This window comes from Aythya marila, assembly GCF_965140915.1.
Source record: "Aythya marila genome assembly, chromosome: 5".
NCBI lineage: Eukaryota > Metazoa > Chordata > Aves > Anseriformes > Anatidae > Aythya > Aythya marila.
This window is the reverse complement of record NC_139046.1, coordinates 64,508,166-64,534,817: the sequence shown is the minus strand read 5'-3', so window position 1 is coordinate 64,534,817 and position 26,652 is coordinate 64,508,166. Positions and strand designations below refer to the sequence as shown.

Genomic DNA, 26,652 nt, shown 5'->3' with positions numbered 1-26,652 from the left:
ATCAAAGTAAATGCTCCATCTTAGAACAAGGGAAACATTTATTTTAAAAATATTGAACTGTCTAGTACATTACACTTCAACAATATTTATAGTAAAGGATTCTTACAAGAAAGAATAAACAGCTTTATGGTACAATTAGTATAAGAAATATCCACATGGGGACTGTTTTGCAGTGTAAAAACACACCATACATCTGAAATGGTCATTTGCATATAAAAGCTACCACTCATCCCAGTGAGTTGCACAGTGATTTAAAAAAAAAAAATCAAACAACAAAATCCAAAATATACAGGTATTGCAAGCTATACACAGCTAACCAAATCAACACAACACTGTAGCGGGTTATTCCACTTTGTCTGAAGTTACATGTGGTAGAATGAATTGCATTCTGATATGGCTTTTATGAAATTCATACATAAAAGCTTCTCAATCCAACAAGCTTCACAGACTGTAGAACTCCACCAATAAATGCACTTTGATATTTGGATGTTGAAGCAAGGTGCACCACTTACAAGGGCCATGGCAAATCACTAAAATCCACAGGGCCACCAAGACCTGCATCTGCTTCAAGAAGGCTCATGATTACTGCCATTGCTGCTTCATCATTGCTAGGGCTGCTTGATCCTTGATCGTTGTCAATCATGTCAATGCCTATATGCGAGTTCTCCCCTGTAAATATAAAGGCAGTAAGTTGTCAAAAGTTGTTTTGTGTGCACCTGCTACAGTCACTTGCCATATGACTTGAAGTACAATACCTGACCAGACTCAACTATGTGGGGAGTATTAACATGTTTGATAAGCAGAGTTTCAGGGATACAACTGACACCCGCACATCAGAGCACAAAGGTTAGGTCACTTCTCAGGTATGATCAGACCAGGCCCGTGAGCCTTCCTTCTCATCTCTAGTTATGTAAAAGTACTCACAAAAAGCAGGTCAGGCATTCAGCTAATTCATACCAGGTCAGCAAGAAAAGAAAGGTATCCAACTGCCGCTTCAAAAATGATAATACAAAGTAAGCTAGCAAAGCACAGTGCCAGGATACTCCTTGTAGCTACCCCCTTAAGGTGAACAAAGTGGTAGGGTATGTACTGCAGCTGGTAAAAAACAGGCCATCTCTAACAGCCATCATGTTGTTACAGTTGTCTGTGTAGTTAGCTGATACTTGGGTGCATTTGTGTATGACTTCACTTACCAAGAATAGAGGAGTTGTCAGAATATGGGTAACCAGAGCTGTCTTGGATTTGCCCAGATAGTAACCCGGCTGAAGAAATGTCTGGAGTGCCACCATTCAGGATCTGAGAAAACAGAAACCATAAAACAGCATGAAATGTTGCATTAAGTCTCAACTGTTTTAGATTAGGATTTTTAATATAGGAAGGATGGATTTCCTGAAAGAAAAAAGAAAACAACTCGCACCTAAAGGCTAATCAGACTAATTGTAAACTAGGAACTACCTTCCTCTGTATTGTCTACAAACTTATCAGACAGTAGATCTGTTCCTTTCTGGTGGGGGGACGTCAGCACTACATGCTAAACTTCTGAAAAACTGCCAGAAAAAGTCCTGAAAGGATTTCTGGGCATTATCATTGTAAATATTCCATCTACAAGTAAGAGTAATCACAGCTAACTACAGAATGTTTTTGAATTTACAAATACAGTGCATATTGCCAATTAAGATTCTCAGTTTTAAGAGTACAATCCTCCTAGGTAGAGGGAGACTGCATGAGCTGAATATTGCTCCTGGATTTTAAAGTCTTAATTTTTTTGGTGCAGAGCAGCACAGCACTACCATGTACACCAGAGCTCACACCAGGCAAAAGTGCCTTCCCTGGCCTTTTTAAACAAATAGTAAAGGAATACCTGAACTGTAGTTTTGAACAGCTTAGATAGGCATACACTAGAAAGGGTGTAGTTTTGAGCTTCCTTCTGAGGGCAGCATCATCTGGAATGTGTGTTCTTTATAGAAAACTAAGTATTCTAAGGCAAAATATTGAGGGAGCATACTATAAGAAATACCATATATCTACGTGTATTTTCCATTATTCCATTATGTTGCAGTAGCCTGCTATATGTGATGGTGACTTATTCTTGGGCAGAAGGAGCATGAATGATTGTTCCTAGAACCACAACTCAGTTTGTTCCAACTTCAAGTTTTATTTTCAAGTACAAGGCCAGAAATGGAAATATTTAGTGTCAATTATATGCTCCAGTCAAGCAATTCTTATGTATAGTCATCACAATTTCTGGGAAAAAAAAAAAAAAGTTAAATCTGAAGCAGTGTGTGAATGCACAGAATAAGGCTTTGGATAAGTGCTCTTCCAGCTTTGAATATGGCATCTATAAGTAGCAATGTACTAGATGACTTAACCTCCAAAGCACTTGTACTGGCTGCATTTAAGTGTTAGCAATGGTATTTGAACGCTACTTAAGCGATCTTAGAAGGCGGCACGATACATAGAATTGATTTAAAAATAAAATGTCAGTACACAGTGAAGTATCTAAGTGTCATATTTTGTGCTACAGCAGTACAGTATAACTTGAAATTCATTTGAGCATCATCAGTGCTCAAATGATAGCAATTCCATTGTTCACCAGTATGTGGTGTGAAAGAGTGGAGGATCAAGAGACATGAAGAGAGCTGTTTCCCTACTTCTGTGGTTTTTTTTTTTTTTTCTGTTTGTTTGTTTTTTGTTTGTTTTTTAAAAAGTAAAGAGCATGTGGATTTCCAAAGCTGTCAGTGCTTAAGAACTGTTGGTCTCTGCACTTCACAGACTACTGTAACAGGATTTTCCTCCCACCCTCTCCAAGAATACTTTGACCTGCTGTCAAACTTTTTCAGCCAAGCAGTTAAAAGTTCAACACCATAATTCTATAACACGATTTGTGTGTCACTACTGCTACAAGACTGTACAGATTGTTCTTACCTTCTTGTTTCCTGGGGAGGATGTATCAGGTGGTGGTGTGCTGGTAATGTTCAGTGGACTTGAACCACAGCTGGACGGTGATGATCCTCTTATCCTATTGTATGGGTAACACGGAATGAATCTACCAGGGGCTTTGAGACTTAGGTTCCAGAGACTCAGAGTTTCAAACGCCAATCTTAGTATCAGGCATACAGTGTTTAAAAGCATGCACTTCATTTTTAGTTTCTTCAATTTTCAACATTATTCAAATCAGCAGCAGTAAATTTTTATTTGCAGCTAGATAAAGTCTGTGGATAAGTGGCCCAGCTTGCTCAGTCTACAAACTTAAGCTGTTTCTCATGCTACCCTCCTTCTCCCTTACTTGTTCCTGTACAGCCTTCACAGAGATGGAACACGGGAAAAGTGTTGGATACTGAGGAAAACCTAATTTTTGTGTGTTACACTTCAGTTTCTATCAGTGATAGAAACTAATGTGAGCTCAGTTCCACTCCCCTAGACTCATTAAATGGGCTACTGCTACAGAAGTATGCTGGACATGTGAAATAGTTAATATATGTATATATATTTTTATTAATAAATAATGTATTCATTATAAAACTGACAAATTCCCAGACTAAATGAAGGTGGGATAATTACAAAGAAAAGCAATTAGACTTGGGAATTTCATCCTTGGCAGAGTTCCCCTGGGAAAGCTGAACAGAATGCAGCTTTGAAAATAGTTAACAGCTGCCAAAGGACTAGAAATAACCAGGTGTCTTGTAATAAAATGAAAACAGCCTCAGATATCCTGTATAGGTAGCTGTAGATGTCTACTTATACAATGCAATTGTATCAGTATGTATTTAGTTTGAAGAAAAACCTCCTTACTGCCTTTTAAAGAACAATGCTGATTTTCTTATTTCTTCATACCATTTTCTCTCACCTGTGAATCTCCATGATCTCTTCAGCAATCATCCTCCCTATTTTTCCTGCCCCAGCTCTTGTTCCACCTGGAATGCCAGGGACAGTAGGATGGGTCCTTTTTGGGCCACCTGAAACAAGTAGGTTTCTGAAGTGAGATAAAAGTTTGCACCTGTATTCCAAATAGCATTGGTATTTAGGCATGCAAAGCTCCCACAGCTTGTCAGAACTACCTAAGCTTTATTTACTTTCAATTCCAATAACTGTTGAGTATCCTTAAATATATGGAAAGCTCTGACTTTGACTGAGCTATGCTGTCTATCTTAGACATCTAGGTACACCTATTCTGGTACACCTATACAAATCTGGTTGTTTCAAGCACCTGGTAGTACCTCTAGTCCAGACATAGTAAAGAATAGCTCATCACAGCTGCTTTATTCTGTAGCTGAATAGGCTCATCTCCAGCCATGTTTATTTTTTGCTTTGTGTTAAGAACTTGCCACCACAGACAATACAGAATAGATCTGAGTCACCTGATGAACATAAATTAAGCCTCTGCAGGTAACTGCAAGTATCTAAGAAGGGGGGAAAAAGTGAGGTCTGAACAGTTAGAAGTTCATTGTTTCTTTATGCTTGCACAATACTTAAGAGGTAGATAGGAAGGAGCCTGATCTATTCCAAGGCATAGTAAAGAAAAGATGCCATTCTGAAAGGGGAAGAAAGCCACAAAGTATTGTTTATGCATAACAGATAATTGTCATCTTTTAGAAATTTATACTTAACAACAGCAACCTTCAGTATCTTTTTAAAGCTCTGACCCATCAGGAGGCAAGAAGGTTCACTTAAAAGCTCATCAAATCCTTAGCAGAACCAGAACCACTTGAAATTAAGCTTTACTCAATCAACTTTATTTTTCTGGGGACAAGAACTGTCAGTATAACAATACTCTATGTCTGGTTTCATCTCAAAGTTAGTATTGTGGCAAGAATTAAGTTTAGAATGGTTTGTTTTATATTTTTTCCATTCTCGAAAGGCCTGTACACTGTACTACTGCCATAATTCCAAATTTGATTACTAGCCCTCATACCAACATAGCAGCCTCTCTTCCTACCACACTGCTAACTGCTCCATGCTTTGCTACCATTCCTCCTCCATAGTTCACTTACTGAACCTCATTTTTCAGAAGAGAGATAACTAAAAAAAACAAGTCTGCTGAAGTTTTGCACTGTTTTGCTAAGCATTTGTATACAATTTAAGAAGTAATTCCAGACAAGCACAATATCCTTGTTCTATGGCTGTAAGTGCATAGCTGATAAAAGTAGTATCTAGTAAGCAAAGTCTCTAAAAGCAATGGTTCCCAGTTCTGGAAAGTATAAGTACTATCATCATCTTTCCTCCCCAGTCCTTCATTCATGGGCTATAATTGCATCCTCCTACTCTTCCTCAATTCAATCCTGATCCAGTAACACTTGGTTATTAAATCAAGCTCCGTTCCACATTATGTCGCACACCACCTGTTATAAAAGATATTTTAGTCATCTTCAGCAATGGTAGCAATCCCATGACAATTACTAGATGTCAGTCTTCATGTCCTGACAAAAAGTCAAACAAAGGTAACAGAGGTTATAAGCTGAACAGCTAACCTATGTTTATGATCCAGCCACACTGAGTGGTCATAGGCACTGACCACAGAACTGGAAGGCAAACATTTTTCCTTTAAATCGCCCATTCAACCCTAGACTTATTTCTTTTATCTGGCTCTTCCACCTCTCTTTGATCAGCTATAGACAAAGTTGGTATTTAAGTTCAACAGGACAAGAACTGCATTAGCACTTCTTTTCCCTAAGCCATATTATTCTTTAAGATGTTAGCAAAATTCTAAGTGTAAGACTTCAACAAATCTGTGCTGCTAACTATGCATGACTACTGGACTGCAAGGAAATGATTGGCAATTACCTTCTCCAGCCTGAAGCATGCTGTCCATGCTATGTGGAGAAGCTGCAAGCTGTGGAAAGGCCGCATCTCCACTATCAAGAATGCTGGTGCTGTGGATTTCAAGAATTAGAAGAATCAGTGCTAAAAACGCCTGTGGAACAGTCATTCTGCCAGTGTGTCACAATGGAATGCTTCAGGGTTTAAGTAGCTCGTGAGTCACTATCACCTCTGTGAAAGAAGCACTATGACTGACACCAAGGCTAGATAAACAACAGAAATAAAACACTATGTTACAACTCAGAAGTATGCAATGCAGAACCCAAACAGCATCTTTAAGACAATTTTCTCTGCAAGTTAATTCCACTGTGAAGGCACAGCAGCTGTACAAAATCGTCAAACGGGGAAAAAAAAGTGGAGGGGAATTCCTTCCAAAGCAAAGAAATGCATCTCCCTTAAGTCCCTACAAAGATGAACACCCCTGGTTTTCCCAGTGAAAGAAAATACTTTTATTTTTTCCAGCTTTAATAAACACTATTTAGCCCATCTTGCAATTATTAAACTAATTTCCCTCCCCTCACATATGCAGCTCTTCTTTTTTTTCTCCAGGGTGTTACTTGGAGAAGACACCTATTGCCACACAGAACACGTGCATGTATACATGTGAAATATCACCTGAAAACAGTGCAAAACAATCAGTATTTACATAAATCTACTTAGTGAGAAATACTTACGAAACAACTGTATTTGTTGAGACGATGTATTCTACTTCTTTGGTCCAAGGGTTCATGAAACTGAACCAGCGACTCCTCAATGTAATAAAAGACCCATCTTTTATTTTAAACTTATAGCAATTAGTTGTAATTTTTTCTCTTGTCTGCAAAACTAAAACCAGACAGAAAGTAACTTTGTGTGGAAGAGGCAGCATGATTATATGAGCAATATCACAGAAAACTCAATTCAGTTAATTCCTCCCTCTCATCCCTGGAGAAAAATGTTATTTCTGTAGTCAACCCCCTTACCCAATGTGAGCCTTAAATATTCACAAATAAATCCGTGGAAGTCTAAGACATTTGGCACATACAGAACAATGATCTCAACTAAAGCATTTACAAAGATACCCAAATCTTTTACAGTTTGCATAGTTCTCTTAAATCAAAACTATTCACATTATTTATACAAAATTTCTTTACTGAATTATTCATAATTGTACCTTGTCTATGACATTCTGCAAGATGTCCTATATCATCTTGATGAAAATATTCATAACATGAAGTACCTAGAAGTTCCTGGGGTAAGTAAGCCAGGATGGCTGTTGCCCTTGGGAACGACAAGGGAAAGGAGGTAGGGGAGGGAAGGAAGGTAAAGAAAGAAAAAAAAAGGAAAAAAAAATATATGTATATATTTTCAAGTTGAAGTATTAATGATAGCTTACTGAAACACATTCTGAAGATGGGAAAAGTACAAGTTATGCTGAAAGTTATTATTTTAGTGTAACAAGTGTTTCAGAAGCATTTTCTCCCCTAGTTACAACCCTCAAGAGTTGGACAAAAAACAAACAAAAAAGCAAACAACAAACCATCAACCAGGCCCATATGAAAAGGTTAACAAATAGAATTTTCCTAAAGAAGCATTAAGAAACCTACTATGCATCTGGTTTAAATCAAACAGAAGCATGAAGCAAATACAACTATTTTTTTCTTTCATCAAAAGCAGACACAAAGCCAATTTATTTTCTTCCTCATCAGAAAATTGTACAACTAAACACACCTGCAGTACAGGAAAGTCAGGGACTCTTGATCAGACTCTCTGGTAGCATTCCAGGAGCTGCTGGCATGGATGGAGAACAAGAAACTACTGAGCCCTAGTAATTTCAGAACCTGACTTCAAGAAAGATGCAGTTGAATCAGGCACTCCAGAGGCCAGCAACAAGAACATCCAGAAACTACCACCTGAGGAAAGATTGAACTTAACTCCCTTCCTACCCTCACAAGAAAGACATTTCATTACACTTGTGACTCCCATCTCAAAGGAACATTAGAACAGCAAAAAAAAGAACAGATAAAATCTGTTCACCTAGTTATAATGGACTTAAAGTGCAACAAAAAGGATTCAGATTTAGCATTCAGATGGAAAACAAACAAGAGTATACACGTTTGAATCCAAGTCGTCAACGTTTTCTGAATCATTATTTTGGAAATACTTCAATATCTATCAGGATAATAGGTTTGATCTTTCAAAAACAGAGTTCATAAACTACCATACCTTGGCATGACAGCTTGGCACACTTTCTGAACAACAGAAAGGCTATGAGTATTTTCAAAGCTCCCACAGTGACCACCAGTTTTAAGTACTGCTGCAGAAGAGCTGGTATTTCAAAAAGCTTGCTACCAAATTAAAAACAAAAGAGAAAAAAAAAAAAAAACACCCCAACCAGACAGACACCATTAACAAAGGTTCTGCTTACTGTAATTTTTCCTCAAGACAATCAGCTCTACTTCCTCTCAAAGTCCACTAAAAATCAGCAGACAGCAGATACACCCCAGAAACAAATTCCAGCAGGCAGATTCTGGCAGAGTTTGGAGCCTGGTCTTTTTTTTTTTTTTTTTTTTTTTTTTTTTACATTTTAAGTAATTGGGCCTAAGCCACAGACTCAGTGAAACAGTCTCCGCTGGGCAGTCTCAACCCATCTTGGCAAGGAAGTGAAACAAAAACACTCCCCCCAAACAACCCGTCCCCTCCCCAGTACCATCCTTCAACCACCCCTTTTCCCTTGGGAATGCCAGTTATTTTGAAGGAAGGTTCAGGTCATGTCTCTTTACTAAGTAAGAAAATTCAAGCAATTTCTTTTTTAAAGATAAAAATTAGCCTTAATAAATAAATAGATAATAAAACTGATGTTTGAAAGAAGATACCACATCGGTCTGAGTTCTCAAATCTTTTCCAAAAGTAAAGCTTATGGAAAGCTTTCTTTCTTAAAAATACATAAGATCATATACAGAAGTATTAATTCAGCAGAGTATGTCCAAGTAGATAAATGTATATACTACCAAAGCTTAATGCAGCCTGTGCGATAACTTACCCACGTAGCATTTGCAAAAGATTGCAAACAACAAAATGTTGTAATTACAAAGTCCAGTTAAAAAACAGGATAGCATATTCTTCTGAAGATTACATATATACACATATTCCTAATGAACAGGCAGAAATGATACTTGGATTATTCTGTCTAGTAAAAAAATAGTTTTGGAGCTTTTGTTATTTAATCAGTAAAACCTAATAAATACATAGTGGTAGCTTTGAGCTGGATCTCAAAAGCCAAAATAATTTGCAGTTGGGATTTAGAAAAAAGCTGAAAAGAACTTTTTTTCCAATAGTAGTTACACTTCTCTAAATACCACACTATCATCAAATCAGTATTAGAATGATGTATTGTGGAAATTACAAGTATTCTTACCTCTGATCTACAAAAACAAACTTTCCATCTATCGCATGTCGAGAAACATATTCTGTAGGTTTCACCCTGATCTCACCGTTGACCGGCTGCGGTACTACATGAGGATGCAGCCGTCCAATTGCAACAAGACAGCTTAAATTACAACCCTCATTATCTGGTTCATTATCTTCATCTAGTCCCACTTTTGTTGGTGGCCAGCTTTTTAAATAACCTGTACTATGGATAGTGCAAAAGCTTTTGCGGTCCACTGTAAAAAGAAAAAAAACAACAAAACAGTTAGGCCATAGATACTGCTTTTGGAGAACTCATCTCTCAGTTCTGCTAAAATACATGTACAGTTCCTCTCTCACCCAGGATATTTGTGACACTGCTCACTAAGGGCTTTTTCAGCACTCCTGTTTCAATGCAGCTCATTTGAGATACATCCATGTAAAAGTTCTCTCTACAAAGTCATTGTTTATACTGAAACATCCCATCGTTCAGACTAACTTCTGATCATCTTTAAGTAGAAATTGCATCACATCTTATTTCAGCAAAGGATGCTAATGTAATGTTAATAAAAGGTTGTTTGAAAATACATTATGTTAATAAAGGATTGTTTGAAGAAATTGATATATTAATAAATAAGACACCTTGGTCAACTTAACATGAATCTCCTACCAAAAAAAAATGGCTGGCAGAAAATGCACTGTTTGGGTGTACAGAGGATAAGTTGCACATGGAGGAGAAGACTAAGATTCACAATGACAAATAATACAGCCCATATCTGAAAGAACTGATACTCCTCAGCACTGAGCAGGCCTTATAACTGCAAGAAAGGAGACTTTCACAGAAGAAATCCTTGTGCCTAACTGCATAAAGTGATTTACTCAGGGATGAGCACTGAAGTATGATACAAATTTAACTAATAAAAAATGCATTCTCTGAAGTACTCAAAAGAAGAAACTTTCAAACGTGGTCAAAATATATACTCCAATATATCTGGAAGAATACACTGCAGAGGAAAAAATATCCAAACCTTAGATAACATTATGACCGAATACTTCTGGTGTAGAAATACTGTTTCCGCTACTCAGAATGTACTAAACCCAGAAATGAACTCATAATAAATTCATTTTATAAGTTGGATATCCATCCAGATATTACTTGTCAAATATGGAGCAGAAGAACAGCAAGGGTAACAGCTTCTCTTTACTGGAGACATGGGCTAGAACATTAAGCATGAATGTAATGTTTGGCTTCTGAAGATGCATTAACCACACCAGAACCATCAGCACAAACTGCCAGCAACAATTTCAAGAGAGCAGAGGGGAGAATTTGGCTCTATATGCTAATCCAATATGTTAAACAGGAAAAAATGGAACAGTATCAAGAGAGAAAAGTAATAGACCAATACGTAGTTCACATAACATCTTATGAAGAAACATTGATGCTGCTCAATAAATATAAAAACCTTAACCACCGCAAGTGAACAGTTATATACAAAAAAGCCTGACTGCCACTATACTTGATAATAAAATTCATAATTGTTACCTTTCTTCTTTGAACAGGTTGAAGGAAAATCCTTGTCTTCTACTTTCACTGAAGGTCTATTGCACTTCATCCTACAAAAGAAGGACCGTCTTGCTCCAGAACATAGTCTTGATGGCCCAGGCGTTATATCAGTTTTAACTGGGAGTCCAGCTGTAGCAAACAGAGGAAGTGAGGAAGCCTTCTTTGGAGGGTAAAAAGTTAACTGAACAAATAATTACATCATACTATTAAACTGCATGATGTTTTAACTTTCTGAGGACTTGCACAAGGTCCCAGTCATTATATCTTCATTCAAAAGCTGAAGTGCAATTTTGGAGATTTTCATTTACATGAACATGCACAGGATAGCTCAACCAACCACACAGAATTTCTGATTACATTTTCTACCATGAAAGCATTGACACAAGCTTGAGAACAGAGGCTTCTAAATGTGAAGATTAGAAATAGATGGTAAAAGTCCATACAAGTTTTGCGATAAACATGATTTCTTCAAACATTAATAAACAGATTAAAATTAGGGAAAGATTATTTACCCATAACTAGAGCAGTACTTCATACATATAGTTACTAGATAAGCCTGTGACCCTTCAGACTGGAAGACTTATTTTTAATCACAAAACACACCCAAAGAGCCTATATGCATGTACAAAGCAGAACAGACCAAGTGACATTCCAGGACCCTCTCAACTGCAGTGTCTCAAGACATATTTTTACATTGTTCTGACAATGAAGCATAGCCAGCAGGTCTATGGAGGTGATTCTCCCCCTCTGCTCTGCTCTTAGGAGACCCCATTTGGAGTGCTGTTTCAGCTCAGGAGGCCCCAACACAAGGACATGGAGCTGTTGGAGTGGGTCCAGAGGAGGGCCACAAGGATGAACAGAGGGCTGGAGCACCTCCCCTACGAAAACAGTCCGAGAGACATGGAATTGTTTAGCCTGAAGAAGAAAAGACTCCAGGGATGCTTTATAGAGGCCTATCAGTACTTAAAGAGGGCCTACAAGAAAGCTGGAGAGAGACTTTTTACAAAGTCACATAGTGATAGGACGAGCAGGAATGGTTTTAAGCTAAAAGAAGGGAGATTTAGATGAGATGTTAAGAAGAAATTCTTCACTCAGAGGGCTGTGAGGCACTGGAACACGCTGCCCAAAGGAGCTGTAGATGTCCCATCCCTGGAAGCGTTCAAGGCCAGGTTGGATGGGGCTTTGAATAACAAGGTCTGGTGGGAGGTGTCCCTGCCCATGGCAGGGGGTTGGAACTGGATGGCTTTTAAGGTTCCTTCTGACCCAAACCCTTCTATGATTCTATGATGGAAGGGGGAAAAGGTAGCAGCGACATACACAGGGACTGCAAATCCCCAAGACCTCTGATTATGTATAAGAAATTTTTCTGTCCTCAAAGAAAGTTCATATGAATATGCCCTAACAATAAGCCCTGACCTTTATCATATACTTGCAGGAGATTCTCACATTCTTTTCTATGGAAAAGAACCGTAGAAACATGGTACAAAAAATGCACGTCAAATCTGGAAGCCATCAACAGAGTGCTGGTACAACCAGAGCGGTAGGAAGATGCTTGGCATGCATCAGAAGCATGGGATATCAACAAGGCCACTGATGCAGCTAGAGCTCCAGGGGAGAGTTCTCTGGGATATGGTGGAGGATTTAAATCACATAGCAACTTTTTTCACAGCTTGCTAACTACTTCAACTACTTCTGCATAGGGATGTATATAAATGAGCAGCTACAAATGTACAAAACCTTCTAGGACCCTGTAGACTTTTAACATAAGGAGGAAAACGGTGATGCCAATGTTTTAATTAAAATTAGAATTGCAGGAGGTCACCTCAAGGAGGTGCTGCAGACTGACTTTCACCATATACACTCTAAACTGCCATTCAGTGGACGAAGTACAAGTTGTGCCCAAGTCACTTATGCCAACTTAAAAAATAAAAAAATACTAGTACTCTTAAGAATATTTGTTCTTGAAAACTTATCAGTTGGTCTATCACAGCAGATGAGAACACTAATTTGTCGTATTTATTTTTGCCCTAACTTTTTCAGAGGCATGCAAAAAAGGGGATAGAACTGGATGAGCATGTTTCATGACCAGACAAAACCACGAGCTAGAAAAACTTCAGCTGATCCAGATGCCTCTAGGCTCACTGCCCTGGAATGACCTTTCTTGGCTCCACTTTCTGAAGTTGTTCTGGTGGCTTCTTTGCAACAGAGTCCTACCAACTTCTGACTTGACAAGCATAAGACTTAAAAACCTGGAAATCTGTAGTTGTAAGATACCACTTTCTACTTAAGCAACAGACTCCTGTTATGAATGTAGATTAAACTCACACTCATCTCAAAACAGCACAGATACAGAACTACTTCAAAACACCATAATGGTCTAGAACTAAGGTGTACAGTAGGAAATGATTCTAATGACTGGATTAAAAACTTTGTAAAAAAAAAAAAAAAAAAAGTTAAATCATTGCTGGAAGTGGCAAAACAAAAGAAAACAAGAAGTCCTGTCATGACTGACAGTTATGGATAGCCAAAATAATACTGTGTATATCCTGACCACTGACTGAAGGATTAGAACAAATACTTCATGTGTCAGTGGGAAAAATTAAACCTTTGATGCCTGGAAATGAAATAATACCTCATGTGAAGCCAGTTAATGCATCTATACTGTAGGGCATGCAAAAACTACAAGCTTCTACATTCAAGTATCTGTTTCGTACTTTGTCTTCTGTCTCTTCCTTGGCATCCCCAAAACACTTTGCATGTTAGTGAAATATTCAGAAGTATTTTTCAAAAAGAATACTCACTTTTTGCATCTATAAGCCTTTCTCGTGGTGCAGTGTCAGAAGAGGAGAGCTGCTCCTTCACTTTGGCAATGTCTTTAGGATGAAGGTAATCAAATAAACTTTGACCAATCAAATCATTCTGTAGGGATTGAACATTTGATCAAAAATTTAAATAAATGTACAGTGTATATTCACAATTTTAGTACCAATTACAAAGAATCCTTCTACATGTAAGTCTAACCAATGAACATCAAAAATCTCAGATCCAAGATTAATTGGAAGATATCAGGATGTTTTGAAGTTACAGAATTTTCAGTAAGAGGTTTACAGAATTAGTATGCTCAATCAACCAACAGGTATTGTTGTTTCTCTTCAGTTTCATTTTGTATGCTACACGTTTTAAGTAAAAATTATAGTTGCAAATGTTCTTTTTCAATATTTACTTGATTGGTAGGTATTTGGTACATATCTAGCTAAAGGCTGGGTGATGAAAGCTTTTGAAGCTAATACAATGTTTAAAGTTGGAAAAGAGGGCAGATGTATAAATAACGATCTTCATTATTTCTGTCAATATACATTGCAAGTTCCATTTCATTTTAAGACTATATTTAAAAACCTGGCTTTGGTATTATTGATTCCCAGTTTCCTTAAGTAATTATGCTAGCAGAAATAGAAAGATAACTCAGTTGAAAAAATCATGTAAAGCTATTGGAGAAACCTCAAACTGATTTTTCTATAGTTATTTACAAGTCAAATTAGTTAACACTTCGCGAGTCCGATGTTAAAACCTAACCTGAATGTGTCACAAACAGTGAAATAAAGTTGGTACCTTTTTACCTCCTTCCTTTGAATGGGAGCCAGCAGCAGTCTTCTTCAGCAGCATGACAGAGAAAAACTTTCTTTGCAACAAATCGCAGCTTTCAAGGCAGACTATTCACACAAATACCCCTCCCATATCAACGTATAATAATAAAATAACTTTCAAATCTTTTAAGGCCTAACATTACTTAAAATGGAAAAGAATACCTGACTGTAGTTGAGGATCTTGAAGACAGATTCTGAAACAAACAGTATCTTCCCTCTGTCACAGCCCACAACAAAAAGAAATCCATCTGCTGCCTAATTATGAAATGAAAAAAAGTAAATTTCTAAGTTATAGATCTTCATTGCACCATCATAACCTTTAAAAACACTTTGTAGACAGCAGGATTTCTACACTAGGAGAACTCTTTTAACATTTAGAGATAACTTAGTCAACAGACACTATGTGAAATTACAATGAAGTTTTTTTTGCATCTGCAAACATTTCTGGCATCATTCTGGGCAGAATTTACAATCACTTATGTAGGAAGAAAGAATATTTTGTCCAGTAATATTACAATGATGTTTAATAATGCCTGTTTTAAAATTATTATTTCAACTGCACTTATTCCATAGTTCATATTTCAGAAACTAAATGTAACCTGTGTATTTATCTATCTGTCTGTAGGCAAGTTTTGAAAGTACTATTTTTTGACCACATAAAAGCATGCAGGATTAGCCCCTAGCTTTATAGCTCAAGGTCACAATGCTGCAGAAATTCAGTTCTGAATATGCTGCAATTGGCCACTGCAGTTCTTCACAAATTACACAAGCTACTAAAAGTGCTTAATTATTGGCACAAGCCATATATACTCCCCACGCTATAAGTATACACAGGAAGCAGCCAAACACACTGTCACATTACATCAGTGACCTCTAAACAAGGTGCTTGTTATATCATTGGATGGTAATAATCATGTTAAGGTAATCCATTGCAGAAAGTCTGTAAGAAAATTGTTTTTGTTCATTTCATGAAGTAACTGAAGATTCAGATGGTTACCATTAAAACAGCAGTTTCCTCAGATCTCCCCTTAAAATCATACCACTTAATTTTAGAGATGTTAGTTATCTTTAAAACCCAGATACTTTATGCAATAGTCTTACAGATTGATACATTAATTTCTATAATCAAAACATCCTTAAGTTGTGAAGCAACTTACAAGGCAGAAAAATACTGGAGTTTCACTTTGGGAGAATTATATTCACAGACATTAATATAATTAAAAGCTGAAACATACCCTGAGAATAAGATGTTTTAATTCATCATCTGATAGAAAAGCAGGCTTATAGTTGGCTTCTGTATATGGGTTTGTAGCACCTAAAGAAAACAATCCCCATATCACAAACTTAATTTGTGACACAAAGAAAAAAATATACACTTAAATAATTTTTATTTGGCTCTTTTTTAGACTGTTATTCATTTCACCTGTTCTTTAAAATGAAAGGCGCTTTTTGGTTTCATTTTACTATCATGACAAATTCTGTTGGTACTAACTCAGAAAAGAATGAAGCTTTTTAGCTAAAAACACAATATTGCATGATGTAGCAACACAAATGCCTTCTGAGATGGAAGTTTTTTTGGACTTTTTTTTTTTTTTTAAACTCAAATGCTGTGCTTGATTCATGGTCTATACTCAGAATCAGAAACTAAAAGTAAGAGATAAAATAAAAATCTTCAAACTGTTTCTTCTCCCTAGATCCTAGTAAAACATGACAAGGTGATGTAAACAGATTGTCAGGTAGGATCTTGCAAATCAGTACTCTCATGCCATGCCATGCCATGCCAAAGACAAAACATTCCACTGACTTTACCTAACAATGCAAAAAAAGCCAAAAATGAGCAACCAACGAGGCATCATCTTATTAAAGAGTGATTCTTTTTATCTTATTCTCTACATAAAAACAAGAGAGTCAAATTAGTAACCACTGAACTGCTATAAAGTATCAACATGACAGTGGCAGAAAAAGCTGCACCTTACAAAACTGCTAGGTTAAGTATGACTGGAAGATGTCTTGTGTCCTAAAAACTAGAATAGTGACCATTTCTGTAAATTACCAGCATCACTATTCTTTCTCAAAGGTGGGTTGCCAACCACTAGAGCAGGCTGCTCAGAGCTGCATCCAGCCTGGCCTTGAATGCCTCCAGGGATGGGGCATCCACAGCCTCCCTGGGCAACCTGTTCCAGTGCCTCACCACCCTCTGAGTAAAAAACTTTCTCCTAATTTCTAACCTAAATTTCCCATCTTAGTTTAAAACCATCCTACCTTGTCCTATCACTACCAACCCATGTAAACAGACATTCCCCCCTCCTGTTTAGATGCTCCCTTCAAGTACTAGAAGGCCACAATGAGGTCTCCCCGGAGCCTTCTCTTCTCCAAGCTAAACAAGCCCAGTTCCCTCAACCTTTCTTCATAATAATTCATGGGGTTAGCTAATGGAAAATTATTATTTTCTCACCTACAAATTTCCCTGCTGGATCAGGGTATCAGACCATGAACCAAGCCATCCTGTGGTTGCTCAGTTGCAAGGAAGAGCGGAAAGGGAGGCCATATCCCTTACATGGTATCTTGATGTTAAAACAAATCAGCCACAGCTCCAGATAGAAAGTACAATTGGCAGCATTTGCTTTCTCATGACTTCCTTCTCAAACTCTGGTAGCCCCCACAAACTCCTTTATTTGTTCTAGGATGTGATGTTTTTGTATTCTTACAGCTTCCATAGGAAAAGAAAGTACTAAAGATGACAACTGTAAAGTCAAAGGAGTTTCTAAGGAAGGGGAAACTGAACGTAAAAATGAAATGTATCCTTATTATATTTTCCTTTTGTAAACAGCTCTTCAAAAATAGGTAAGAGAGAAGGCAAAAATGTTCATGGCTGCATCTGATGAAGGGCCTGCAGCACTACCAAATGAGAGTGTTAGGTGAAGAGTTCTGAAGAGAATTTCATCTCAAACCAGCACAGCACAGAACCAACAAAGCTCAGGGCTCCAGCAGAATACATAGCTCCAGGGAAAGAATAGCATTCTTACATCAGTTTCATTCACACAGGAAAAAAGCTAACAACAGCTACAGCAGAAGATCTTTCAAATGTCTTTTTTGTTTGTTTGTTTAAATAAAGCTCCAGAATTTAAACTCCACTTTGCTAAAAGACTACACATTGTTCTCTTCATACTTGAGAGCATGGCAGTTTTTAAAGTAGCTCTGGTGAATTTGACAGGCACTAGTCCTTTCAGTTCCCCAAATATAACTACACCTGACAAGACTAGTGCTTTAAACTGCTTTGGTGCTCATAGCTCATGAAAAAAAAAATGCAACCTATGGACCTACAGGAGATTACAGTAAGCTATAAATGAATGTGCAACATCACACGCTAAGTAAAGGGGAGAAGTCCTCCCAAGAGGTGTTAACTTACTTCTCTTTGACAAAGGGGCAAGAAAAGGGTAGTAAAAGCATGACTTTGAAGAAACGCCACTGTGTTCTCCTCCAGTCCTGCTCACCCCTCACACACACACATTGCCCTCAATCAACTTACCACGTAATGTTTTCATATGCTGGACAGCCATTCTCAATACAGTGAGCTTATCCAGTTTTCGAGACATCGCGTTGCACGTTGGTACCAAAGATGCCAGTTCATCTATAAAGCTGTTCATTTTATCTCTACGTCTTTTTTCAATTTGACTATGAGCCTCCCTAAACAAGTGAGGTGGTGGGGAAAACAGAAAAAACATTAAACCATATTAAAGAAATAGTAATCCCCAAATCCTGTATAACAACAACACAAAATAATCTCCCCTTGATAATTTAATCACCCTAAAAAAGTACATACAGACTTTTTCAGACATTATATGATCATTACTTGGAACAGTAACATTTACAAGCAATAGGCAAGGTTGCAGCACTTGGCTCTAGTTTACCAACTATAGATATTGTTGGTCATATAGTACATTGAATCCTCAGTTCTGAGCAATCCATGAAACAGCAAAAAATTGTCTGGAGATTTCTCCTGCTGAACAACACCTTTGTTGTTGTTGTTCCTAGCACTGAAACATATCAGGAAATCATAGAGGTTACAGATAAAGAAATATATAAATTGTATATACCAATGGATAAAGCATTCAGTTGTGTACGTGTAATCAGCATACTGTATGAATGGACTAGTATTTAACACTACCTTTTGCTGTGGCAATATAAAGCTTCTAATCATCCTATAGTTTTCCATTTCCAAGTATTTGAGATACCTCTGAACTAAACTCTTCCTACCCAGGAAAACTGATGATAAACACTAAATGATTTTTGTTTTTGTATTTTCACATATTACAGTCACTATTAACACTTCTACAACCCACTATTGAGTTTGAAAGAAATGAGATTAGGAATATAAGATAAGAAACATGTGCAGGCTTCAATTTCCATGTTAACACTAACAAGAAGTGACTAAAACAAAAGTTACCTACTGAATCAGCATTTTCACAAAACTATAACATGCAGTTTATACATGAAAAAAATGATAATGTAAAGATAAAGAGAAACGAGAAAAGGTCAAAGTTAGAAAAAACAACTTTCAAGGTAAAGCACGGCCACATATTTCATATATGGCAAAAGGCAAGATATCCGTTCTTTTCAGCATACTTGTTTAGAGTACTACCTTGCATTTTTTATTCTGCCTTGTTGGTCTGTATACTCCAATCTGTTAAGAAATGATATCACAAAATTACAGTACTGAAAACAATTTTTAATGAATCATATATCTACTGATATTAATTAAAATAATTTTTAAAATAGAAACTGTTTGAGACATTTGACCAAACTGACACTGAAAGAGATCATACGTCAGTACTGTGGAACTAACGTTTTAGCGACTGTATCTAATAGTACCTGCCATGTTGGTCATCTTTATCTGTATCCATACCTTCCCTGCAGAAAGAGAATATAGCAATATATCACAAATTAAGCAATATATCACAAATTAAGCAATACCATAAAATCAGAACAAAGTATTCCTGTCACCTTTAAATCTTGAAAACAAAAAGAAGAGTTTAAAAGTAAGAAACTGGAAGAACTAAAGAAGTTCCTCATTTTCCATGATATTAAAACATTTTCTTAAAATCAGTTGCATTTCCTTTGAAGCAAACAAAACGGCATGGTTTGATATGTTTGACAGTAAAACATGCTGCAGTTCAAGTCATCATCTGCTACAAAAATATTTTTCAGTTAACTAGAGAGGAAAAAAACACCAAAGGAAATATCAAAGCAGATATTTTTCATGCCTTCATCAAAAGTATGGCTACTAACTTGCATTTAGAACAGTTAAAAAGTTCAAACATTGGCAGTTATCAAAGCACCTACCATAGAATTCACAAATTGCCCTGAATTAATTTGTGACTGTACATTCTACACCTCAGTGTGCCTTACAGTAGTTGATTTTGAGATAGGATATGGTAATAATCTGGACAACATAATGCAGTAGAACATTGGAAATGGACAAATGCACAGAGTGGATGGGAGACTGTATAAAACTAAGCAGACGTACTTTAAATGAGTACAACTTGCAGTGTATGTGACTGAATTTGTCTCAACATCAGAAAAAAAAAAATCTAAGGAAAAGAAAAAGGATCCTCCTTGTTACATTTTAATATTGTTAACACAATACGGAAATAAGTAGGAGAGGAAAGTGTAAGTCTTCACAGCAGTATCTGGAAATAAAATGGAGAATGCCTAAGTCTACAGGACTGTTAGACAAAAGAATTAGGAAAATAATGTTTTGATACAGATAAATCCGTACAACTGTGCTTTAAGCTTGTGCTCTTAAGCCTGCCTTAGTCTGGTTTAATTTTTACCTGAAAATCTTAGGTAAAGTGGAGGGAAGGCAAGGAGAAGCATCAAGCATCTTTTTCAAGTGAAACCAATTACTGAAATATTTATACTTACTCAAAAGGAAAGCCATCAAGTCTGAAAAGAAAGAGAAATTAAATACACCATATATAGGAAATAATAATGTCTTTCATTTTCTACTGAAATGCTCAAGCTAACTTATATTCTATTTGAAATGAAAAAGCACGATGAAAACAAAGACAGTAGTAGTGACTGTAGTAGTGACTGTATTTTAAGGAGACAAGTTTGTTCAAATTAATCTGTTTTCTCAGAGAATAATTCTGCTTCTTAAGAAAAGCTAACGTAGTCCATTGTGCTTAATGTGAAAAATTAGTAAAGCAACTAACTTAAATTATGTCTATTATGCAAATCATTGAGATACTGTTTCATAACCAAAACCAAAAGATATGTGCTTTATGCACGATGTCCTTGCAGTTAGATAAATGGAGTTTCGGAGGACTCCAAGGTTGGGAATAAAAATACCGATATGTATCCCAAGTTTCTCAGATTTTAATTCTGCCCAACAAAACAGATGAACATTTTGTTTTGGTCAGTACCAAAGTCCTAATTCTGAACTTTACACAAACTTTATTGTATGAAAAAGAAAACGAATTTCTACATGCAAGTTAACTGCTGGCATCACTTCAAGACTGCAGAGTCTTCTGAAATCCACTGAGCTTTAACATGAGAGGCTACATTCTATAAAAGCCTTATGAAAAATCTTCTCATACTAGCCATTGATATAGCACTTACTCCCATTCAATACTGGACATTGGTATTCTTTAAAATAAACATGTTATTTTTTCATGTATTATTCACTGAACTTCTTAATTAGTCATCTTTGTGATTAGTTTTTAAAGAAGTTTGAATAATGCTTAAGGTTTTATTCATCTCTCAACATTTGAGTTACTGATTTTGTCAATGGCTCTGAGCACTTCTGATGCTCACAAAGAAATAGCATGTGGGTCTAGAATAGGACTTAGAAACAAGGCATCAGTTATCCACTCATGATGCCACTTTTAGCTACAGGATGCAAAATCCTTTTTAGTCTTGTAGAAACACAGAAAATAAAACATAAAAGAGGTATTTCCACCAGGTAGAGGGTAATTTACAGAAGTGTCAGGATAATTTAATTTCTTATAAAATATTATTTCAATGTTTAACACTACTGCCAAGAAAAGAAACTGTTTATAGACCTGTGCATGAAGTCTTGGATTCCAGCAAGTGACTAGAACACTCTGTAGTGGAAAACAGCTAACCTTTGCTGAAGTGACAGCAATAGGTTGGGCAGGAATTTCCCTAGAGGAATAGCAGCAGAAAGAACTGAAAAGAAGTTGCTAGAAAGCTGAAAGAACAGCTGACCAACAAGCTTTTTTGTACTTGAGAGGTGGATGAAGAACCACACTAAGACAGTCAGGTTCTTCCTTACGCCCATCATTCTCTGGCAAGTGAAGCATAAAACTGGACACACACCATTTATAAATCATTAACAGGCAGCAAAAGCTGAACAGTGATTTCTGAACAATACACATAGAAAGGGAATTCTACCTTACGTTCTACTTAAAAATAGGAATATTTACTACCACTTCCTTTGCAACACGACATGAACTGCAGTACGATGACAGCTGTTGTAAACTGATTTTACTTAGGACTCGAGGAAACGGTATTTCATGTATTTAATAAAAGGCACACACAACCTAAAGGGCAGAATTATAACTTACAAGAGCAAGCTGTCTTTTGGAAAAGAAGACTTGAGCAATGCTTCCTACCCAGAAGAATAAAGATGGAGAAATTCTTTCTAGAGAAGAGGAAGTTGGTATGATTGAGGTTGTTCACTGAATTTTGTAGTAGTCAATTCAACTAAAGGGAATCACGTACTCTTCAGGAAGGTTAAATGCATATTACAGAAGAGATGTATGCAGTATGTTTGTGGTCTCTAAACAGTAATTAAAGTTTTGCACATAAATTCTCCTAAAAGGAACTCTATGCACAGAGCATCTAATTCTTAATTGTCTTCCACAGCATGGATCAAAAATTCTACCCCTCCCTGTAGAAGGAATTGCCAAGTATCAGAAGGCCCACAATGAAAAATGTGTGTCAAGAAAAAAAAAAAAAAAAAAAAGTCCTCCATAGAAGGACTCCCTAAGTGTGTTAATAATGGATATAACCCATTCACAAGTTACACTGCAGCTAGAATCTGTAACGTTACAATACATACGAAAGTTGCACAGTGACTTAGAGTAAGGATGTTGGTCTTGGTGTACCTACCATGGAAGACATTACACAGTTGGAAATTTGGCAGACATCACTACAACCTTCACTATTCTAAAGCACAAGTGGTATGATTTCTTTGTGTTTCAAATACCTGCCCTAAGACAGAAGGTATTGCTTGGATGATGCGTCTAAACAAGAATAAGAGAAGCAGCTTTCTTGAAACGAAACCATATTCTACCACTGATTCAGGAGAAAACATTTTTTTATTTTTCCAGGAATAACAGTTTGCAATCAGAGACCAACATAAGATTAAATCAGTTGATTAAGGAAAAGGCTGATCTACTGCATCAAACCAGAGACTACCCAGATTCATATTCAACTGGGAAACCAAAATAGCTTCATCAAGCAAAGACTGGCAGCACACTGATAGGAAGCAACAAACAGGCAAAAAATAGGTGAAGAGAAGGAACTATTCCTAGTTTTGCTTCTGCTTCTTAATTATTAGCATCCTTCCTGTTAGTGAGACTTTCTATTTGCTACATGAATGATCTACATCATCAACCTTCATGTTGTCCACTTCGTCAGTATTAATTTTTTTCCCCTCATTTAAGCCAAGGTTTCTTTCTTCAGCCATACCTCATTTGATAGCCCTCAATTTTAGCTGCACTAATGTGAAGGCATTATTTTTATTACTAAGTAATGAACATTCCTCTTAGCCCATAATAGCTTTTTTCTTCTTTACAGCCTTTACAACAGGTTGTCAGGAAAAGGTTATTAAAAAAAAAAGTCATAAATATCTCTATTGTCACCCCCCCACTGTATTGTTCTGTTGCAACCTCTTTTCAGAAGGGTTAAATCAAGAGAAATCCAACTTACTGATAATCAGTAGAGCTTCCCTTCCTTTTCCTATTACAATCCACTCCTGAAGTGCTAAGGGAACTGGAGATCAAGTCAGCAGGGTCCGGTGACATAAAATCACTAATGGTAGAAGAAATGTCCATCCTTTGGTCTGCCATTGGATTGTCTAATGTTATCAAAAAGATAAATGCTGCCACATAATAGAACCAGAAACATATGTATTTTTAATACACAGAACAAATCTCAAGTTTAGTATAAGCTTAAAAATTAGCTTAGAATAGCAAAAATTACAATCCCATTATTTGCTTTTGTCATAAAACAGACATAGGCTATTTCTGTTTTTTAATCTACTTGTATATTACATACAAGCCATGACCATTCTCAAAACACATTATTTTACAGAATTGTCAAAATGACTTAACTAAACCAGGCTTACTCATATCTTAACTGGAGGCCAACTGCTGCTACCTAACATAAGCAAAGTCTAAGTTCTGTCTGTCTTTTGCTTAGTGGGAACACTGATTTTACCATGTCTCTCTTTCATTTGAAGATGGTATTCTCAAAGTTCATAAGGTTTGACAGTTCTACCTCCCTTGGATTTTATGGAACAGAATTCAAAAGATTTCCATAGAAAATAAACAAATTAAATGAATAACTCCATCAAAGCAGAATCCATAAATGAAAAAAACTAATAATCCAGTGATGGTCTAAGATGACTAGTTAAAGGTACAAAAGAATTCAATTAGCTTTTTTCCTCTAAGAGATACACATTTTAATCCTCTAGACTGCAAATCTAATACTGTTGGAAGAAACACTGTAAAGCTTATCCATTACTAAATGCCATCAATTGTAAAACAATAGAGATTTTACCTGAAAGCTTGTCTTGGAAGCCTAGATCCACCTGAGGGAAGAAGATGATGCTCAGCCTGAAGCAGTTGACCACCTCAAAATATTTTCATGCCTCATAGTCTGTTTAGTCAAGTACTTTCAAAAACCTGAATGGGAAGAAAAGCAGCAAGCATTGTTTTAGACACTGTTGACAACAGCAAATGTTTTAAATGAGAAAAAAAAAATCTTAGCAACACAACGGTTGAACTTTAATTTCCTTATAATATATAGAAGCTCCATCTATCATCAAAAGGGTTAAATGTTGGGATGTGCAGACCAAGTACTGCAAGAGAAGGAACCTCCTCAGCATCACTTGCCTTTGGGCTCTCTTTATCACTCTTTGGTTCCTGCAGCTAACCACATAAAACCCCTCCATTCACAATGAGCAGATTTGAACATATTTGATGTCACATGCTAGCAGAACGAGGCAAACTGTTGTTGCAGTACACAGAAAAACCTCCTGGTTGCCTTACTTTTAAGGTGGCCATAGCAATAAGATTGGGCTGGGCTTTCTATTTTATTTTTCCTTACAACAGCACTTGCCATTTTCAAAGAAAAGAATGGTTAAACTTATTGTTATATTCTGCATGTTTCAAGTTTTATTTAAAATTCACACCCCATACTGGAAACTCAAGTCATAACTGTGTCTCCTAACTACACTGTATACCTAGTGGATGGCATGCAGATTAATGTTCTTCCTTCCATAGAAACTTATTTTTCAGCAAAACTTCTATGTGAGACTTGAAAACCATCTCAGGACTGCCTCTTGCAAGATCTTTAAAAGTCTTCTGGATATGCTCTTTTCTGGTTAACGTATCTGTGATCATTGTGTCTGCCTTTCCAAGCTGTGATGCCAGCAGAACTTCCCAAGCACACAGATCAGCAAGCTCCCACGACACTTTCAGAAGTTCTCAAGTCTAAAATGCTAGTATTCTGTCCACGTGGCCATATTATAACCAAATCTACTGAATCCCACATACAGATATGCTAAGAGTTAGAAGATAAAGAAACCCCGCAAAATCCAAAGTCAATAGTATAATTTTCTTCAGCTCTGCCAGAATAGCAAATTCAGAACTTATTTCAGTAAGTTTAACATATTGGACTCACTGGTCCTATTACAGTAATGACAGTCAGGATCAAGGTGCTTAAATCCAAGGTCAGGCGAGTCATCGCCTTAATACCACCAATGTGTGAACACAGAATCATTGCTGCTCTACAAGCAGACCTTCCAAACTGCTTTTGAGGGCTCACCATGCACCTCACCAGACAGCTTCTCTGTGGTCCTTTCTCAAAAATGAAAAAGAGTCAGGTGTTTATGAGTATGTGGACATCCTGGTCCTGGCAAGTTGGGAGCATCGGAAAGCCATGGACAAAAGCTAAAGCAACACAAATGTTAATCAAATTGTGTGTTGCCATCGACTCCATAGCCACAATTGACTTTACAAGAAAGCCTTTTTTGCACACTAATACAGCTACTTGTAGACCAGGCCTTACTTTCACCTATCTGTCCTTTCCTAGTTGTCTACTTTATCTCTGCTACTCAAGCAGCCCAACAAAGTACAAACTTGATTATGTTACTGTGGTTTATGAGATTACTGCAGATTAATTTACAACCCTCCAGTTAAGCCACAGTCACTGCCCATTTCTCTGCTCTTGATTCAGATGCAAAAACATTATCTTTGACCTCAGCTGATGTGCAGAAGTTAGTTACAGCTATACTTCATATAGCCTGTGGCTAAGGGGAACAAATAAAGTGATAAAAGTACTATGACACCAAACTACCTCTTATGCTGTCCAATTACTGTACATCCATGATTCAGTCTCGGAACCTAATCTAAAACCCTGAGCACTGTGTAATGCACCTACTAGAAACTTCTGACCACCTTCATATGCAAGCATACTTGTTGAACTCACATTTTACCGCATAATGTAATTTCATTGATCACTTAGGAAGACCTCAGACCTCAGGGTGGAATGTGCTGGAATTAAGAATAGTGGAAAAATAGATTTAACACAGTCCTTTCCTTATACAAAATGCCTGCGACACCCAGAGTTTCAGATTCAAAATGAGAACACTGCACAAGTCGTCGGTGTGCTGTAATGCAAACAAACTTTGCTTTGTTCTTCACCTCAAAACATAAATTTCAAAGCAGTTTTTAAAAAAAAAAAAAAAAAAAAAAGAAGTATCCATTCAACTCTGCTGCTCTTTTAAATCGTCTAAACAATTGCCTATATTTGACAGTTTCAAAGCAGCTACTTAAAGTGTCTTGACCATTTAAGCAGTGCAAAACTACATGAAAAGAAATTGAGAATTCTGCTTTTTAAAGTCAGCCCTTTTCCTGCCATTTCCCAAATGCTCATCCCCGTTCTAACAACCACAGTCCTACATTTCAGCAATATGGGAATTAAGAA

The 26,652-nt window shown here is 36.8% G+C and overlaps 1 protein-coding gene across 17 annotated transcripts in view; it reads right to left on the bottom strand.

Moving 5' to 3' along the window:
* Positions 1–2: 2 nt before the first annotated feature.
* Positions 3–26,652, bottom strand: part of BMAL1 (basic helix-loop-helix ARNT like 1) — a 47,447-nt gene continuing 20,797 nt past the window's right edge. For 12 of the 17 annotated variants that reach the window (XM_082761173.1, XM_082761169.1, XM_082761180.1 and 9 more), the window contains 18 exons: positions 24,223–24,347; positions 23,371–23,518; positions 20,338–20,358; positions 19,285–19,323; positions 19,055–19,096; positions 17,942–18,099; positions 15,648–15,727; positions 14,575–14,667; positions 13,570–13,687; positions 10,748–10,897; positions 9,215–9,461; positions 6,971–7,077; positions 6,492–6,642; positions 5,782–5,870; positions 3,848–3,956; positions 2,926–3,019; positions 1,194–1,296; positions 4–669 (listed from right to left, as the gene is read on the bottom strand). In XM_082761173.1, the coding sequence (XP_082617299.1) occupies positions 509–669; positions 1,194–1,296; positions 2,926–3,019; positions 3,848–3,956; positions 5,782–5,870; positions 6,492–6,642; positions 6,971–7,077; positions 9,215–9,461; positions 10,748–10,897; positions 13,570–13,687; positions 14,575–14,667; positions 15,648–15,727; positions 17,942–18,099; positions 19,055–19,096; positions 19,285–19,323; positions 20,338–20,358; positions 23,371–23,510 (1,902 nt within the window). In that variant the 5' untranslated portion in view covers positions 23,511–23,518; positions 24,223–24,347 and the 3' untranslated portion in view covers positions 4–508. Of the gene's footprint in view, positions 670–1,193; positions 1,297–2,925; positions 3,020–3,847; positions 3,957–5,781; positions 5,871–6,491; positions 6,643–6,970; positions 7,078–9,214; positions 9,462–10,747; positions 10,898–13,569; positions 13,688–14,574; positions 14,668–15,647; positions 15,728–17,941; positions 18,100–19,054; positions 19,097–19,284; positions 19,324–20,337; positions 20,359–23,370; positions 23,543–24,222; positions 24,348–26,154; positions 26,177–26,652 lie in introns of those variants that run through there. The other 5 variants (XM_082761182.1, XM_082761175.1, XM_082761176.1 and 2 more) reach the window with 4 other exon arrangements.